At 37.5% G+C, this 4,501-nt stretch overlaps 1 protein-coding gene across 1 annotated transcript; it reads right to left on the bottom strand.

Annotated features, from left to right (window-relative positions):
* Positions 1-943: 943 nt before the first annotated feature.
* On the bottom strand, positions 944-1,646 carry LOC110865725. Its single transcript, XM_022115052.2, has one exon. It carries the CDS (start codon positions 1,577-1,579, stop codon positions 1,085-1,087), a length of 495 nt encoding a protein of 164 aa, XP_021970744.1. The 5' UTR covers positions 1,580-1,646; the 3' UTR covers positions 944-1,084.
* Between the last annotated feature and the right edge of the window lie 2,855 nt (positions 1,647-4,501).

The following is a 4,501-nucleotide window of genomic DNA, read 5'->3' as shown; positions in this document are numbered from 1 at the left end:
GTTACCTGTCAGAGCTACGTAAGCAATGGACTGACGTGGCGTAACCTCCACAACCGACAAGCCTGACACACCTGCAAAGGTGCAGCACGTCGTCAGTCCATCCATCATCCTCCTCCTTCACTCCTCGGCTATAAATACCAACCCCAAACCAGGTTTGAGGTATCTCTTCACAACTCTCTCACTACTATAACTATCTTACTTTGCTTCCCAAGCAAACTACTGATTCTCACGCCGGAGAGTGGTAACAAGGAGCACCCCCCACCCCATCCTCCTTGTTACGAGTCACGGCTTGTTTCCTTGTGCAGGAGATCAACCACCGGTGATCCAGCCAGCGATCCTCGAGAGGAAGGGATTAACCCTTCTTGACGAGACCAGTGTGTTAACCTTGTCCGGTTAACCATTGTTTCATCACTAGGTTTAGTTTAAAGTATACGTTACCTTTAAATTCCCCTCTACTCTATTTCTAGGTGCAACTAATGTGGATTTTAATATATATGAAATTTATGTTTATGACAGTTAATATATTTTGTAACATCTCCTTGCTACAATTATGCAATCAAAGACAGAAAACAATTAAATAATGTTACGTGTACACGAAATTCAGGTTTCTTTTTCTTCGGGACAACAAATAAATTTAGGCTTAAACAGTGAGATTTTCGTTTTATTTGTCCAAGATATAAATTATAATGTGCTAATTTATTATAACTCTATAGAATATAGATAAAAAATATATAACCATTTTATAAAATATATAAAATGAGTTACATAACTATATTTAAAAAAACAAAGTCAAAACATACCAATTTTGAGTTTAATTCAATTAATTTTACGATATTTCTTCTTGATATCACTAAATTGGTAAGGTTAACCAATTTGACCAAAAAAAAAAAAATCTCGATTTATCAATCAAATATATCAAAAATCAAGGATTCATGAAAAGATATAGACAAATATACAGAATTCATGAAAAGAATATAGATAAATATACAATATCGATAAAATTGATGAAAAGTGGGTGAGAAGAAAAGAAACAATAAATCGAATTGTGATTTATAACAAAAAAAGAAAAGAAAATAAAAAAGCATTATAATTGTGTAGATCTTGAAGGAGGCGCAAATCGCGTAGAAAAACTACGAGGCAACAAATCATCATCTTCATCATGATTACCAGCGTCATTAAAATTAAGAGCATAGCTTTTTGGATCATACTGAAACGGCGTCGTATTAGCGTTAGATCTATTCCTCCTCCTACTAAACCTTCTGATGAAGTTTTTCCACTTGGGTCCTGCAACAAGCTCTGAATACTCCTTCAAACTCTTGGCACGTTTCATGAACCACGTGTCTTGATTGATCAGATCCCCGGATTGCTTCTGGTACAAGAAACCTGCGGTTTCACCGTCTTGGTAAAGGTTGTGATGGTTGTCGAAGCAGCAGAAGAAGAGGTGGAAACAACCGTTGGATGTTAAGACGACGTCGTCGTTGTCATGAGGGATATCTTTCCCTTCGTGATCATGTTCCATGATGATCGGTGTGGTGTAGGGCACGTTGAGAGCTTGTTGGTCTTGTTGTTTAGACATCATGATATATGTTATGTTGTGAGTTGGGGATAGAGGGGGAGGAGTGGTGTGTGTTTTATATTGTGGAAATGCGTGTGGATTTTGTGTGTGTGGAGGGCAAAAGGGTCCTAATGTGGGAAAAAATGAAAAGGAGGAAGAGTCAATGTTGGGAGGAAATGTGTGTGAAGGTCAAAGGAAATAGAGTAGAAAGTGAATTTGGTGTTTTCCAATAAGAATTTATGATGGATGGAGTTTTCAAGTTAAGTGATTATGCTTGTTGATAGATATTTCATAATTTCATTTCATAAGTCATGAAAATGTAACATGTTTGAAGAAAAGAAACCGATATTTGAATTTGCTAAGATAATTAAAATTTATATTTATTATGGAGTCGGTTTTGTTTTGACATGCATAATGACAATTATGATACATGAAATATAGATTATTTTTATATTTTTATATTTTAAAATATATTTTTATAAGATTTGACGAACTGTTTCAAAGCCACTAGAATAAGTTAAATCGAAATTCGTTTGACCTTGTTTTCTACTTTTATTTCTTAGGTTAAAAACGGAGAGCCTCGAGGGATGTTCAAATGAGAGGTTGAATTTGTCTAAGAATCAATCATATCATGACACGTCGCATCTTAAAATTTAAGGGGTAAGGGAATTTTAGTTCCCAATCACAAAAACATTCACTGGATCATCGTCTGAACCTTATTTCAACATTCTAATATCCGTTTTTTCTACTTCTTGATAAGTGGCCTCCAAATCCTTAGAACTTTTTATCTCTCTCACCTCCCAGTTTCCTCGAAGAACACATCACACATGCAACCCCCTTCCTAGTCGCCTTATTTTATCATTGGAGTAGTAGTTGTTGTTGTTGCACAGAGACCAGGGTCATCTCTATTGTTCACCCGCCACCGGACGCCTCTTCTTCCGATGTCTATGTTTTAATTCACGACTCGATGTTACTCCAAAACTTGTTCGTAATCATAATGATGGCGTCATTGCTTTGGCTCATTGCCCTAGTCCCACATGCCTAGCTTCACGATCTAATAACCGCTCCGTCAAATTATACTTTTTGGTAATTCATATTATCATTTTTTGTCTTTTTTTAAACGAATTTAATCCCTGGATTAAAAAAATAAAAAAAGGCTTTTCTTTTAAAAATCGATTTTGAAAAGGCATACGATAACGTTTGTTGGAAATTTCTGTTGGATGTCTTGGGGCAAATGGATTTTCTTAGTTTATGGCGTAAATGGGTGGAAGGGGTTCTGTCTTCAGCTAGATCCTCGGTTTTATTCAATGGGTCTCCTACCTTTGAATTTAGTTGTTCCAAATGTATTAGACAAGGAGACCTGTTGTCTTCATTTCTGTTCGTAGTGGTTATGGAAGCCCTCTCTAGCATCTTCTATAAAGCGGGGAGCGACTGGCTCTTTAAAGGTATTCAAACTCCTAATAATGGTCAGATAATTTCTCATCTTTTTTACACGGATGATGCTATCTTGTTGGGGGAATGGGATAAGGACAACGTGTTGAACGTGGCTAGGTGCTTGAGGATTTTTTTATCTTTGTTCAGGGTAAAAAATTAATATTTTAAATCTAACTTATACGGTTTGGGTGTGGAAGATGGGTTATTAAGGACATGGCTAAGGTGGTGTGGTGTAATATGGATAATATCCCACTAACTTATTTGGGGATTACGGTGGGGGCTAACATGAACAAAATTAACAATTGGACCTCGATTATTGAGGTTTTTGATAAAAATTTTGTCGGTGTGGAAAGCTAAAAGTATATCGATTGGGGGGAGGCTTATGTTAATTAATTCAGTGCTGGAAAGCCTCCCTATCTATTACTTTTCGCTATATAAAGTCCCAGTTGGTATCATTAAGATTTTGGAAGCTAAAATGAGAAAATCCCTTTGGGCGGGTTCGAGTGGTATTAACAAAAGGAACTGGGTGGCTTGGGATTGGGTTACGTGGCCCAAATCAAAAGGGGGGTTGGGCATAAACAGACTAAAAGAGGTTAATGAGTCCCTTTTGTTTAAATGGGGATGGAGGTATAGGACGAAAAATTATAATATGTGGAGGAAAGCGGTTGATGCCTGCTATGGCAAAAACAACCAGAGGTGTTTTTCTGCCGTTTAACGGTAACGTTAATAGGTGTTGGAAAAATATTGTGAAATCGATTTCCTGTATTAAAATTAACGTTTGCGATCTTCCTTTTATGGACAGAAGGCCACACTTGATTGGATTGGAATTGTTTAAAGCTTGCAGGGTTGCAGATAGAGTGGTCTCGAGTAGCGGAAATGGTGGTTGGTCGTGGAACTGGTCTAGAATGCCCGAGTCTGAAGTGGAGCTAAAGGAATGGCAGGAGTGTCAAGAGAATCTTAATGTGGTGATGATTTCTAGTTATAAGGATTCGTGGGTTTGGAATGACGATAGCCAAGATGGTTTCTCGGTGAAGGTTGTCAAAAAGGCGCTAATTAACGACAGGGGTAATAGTCATCTTCCTATTTTTGATTGGTGTAAATGGGTGCCTATCAAATGTAATATTGTGGCTTGGAGAGGCAACTTGGATAGGCTTGCCACACGAGTTAATTTACGAAGAAGGAACATAGACATTACATCAGTTATGTGCCCTTTTTGTTTCGACTATGAGGAATCGGTGGAGCACCTTTTCACCGCTTGCTCTGTGGCTAATCGGGTTTGGTCGGAGTTTAGTATGTGGTGCAAAATCCCTCCGGTATATATTTTCGAGTTCAAAGACATCCTTGATATTCACAATTTCACTCAAGTTGGTAAGAAAGCTAAAAAGATTATTCAAAGTTTGGCGATTATCTCGTAATGGTGCATACGGAAAAGAAGGAACGAGTTGGTTTTCAATCAAATTAGACGAAGTCCGCAAGATATTATAGGGGAGATTAAATCGAGAGGTTATGCTT

Source organism: Helianthus annuus, chromosome 6 (assembly GCF_002127325.2).
Source record: "Helianthus annuus cultivar XRQ/B chromosome 6, HanXRQr2.0-SUNRISE, whole genome shotgun sequence".
Classification (NCBI taxonomy): Eukaryota; Viridiplantae; Streptophyta; class Magnoliopsida; order Asterales; family Asteraceae; genus Helianthus; species Helianthus annuus.
The sequence above is the reverse complement of the archived record's forward strand: the minus strand, read 5'-3'. Positions and strand labels throughout refer to the sequence as shown.

Bases quoted from the DNA above. Each gene is read 5' to 3' on its own strand.
- LOC110865725 (XM_022115052.2), bottom strand. From the start codon at position 1,579: ATGATGTCTAAACAACAAGACCAACAAGCTCTCAACGTGCCCTACACC.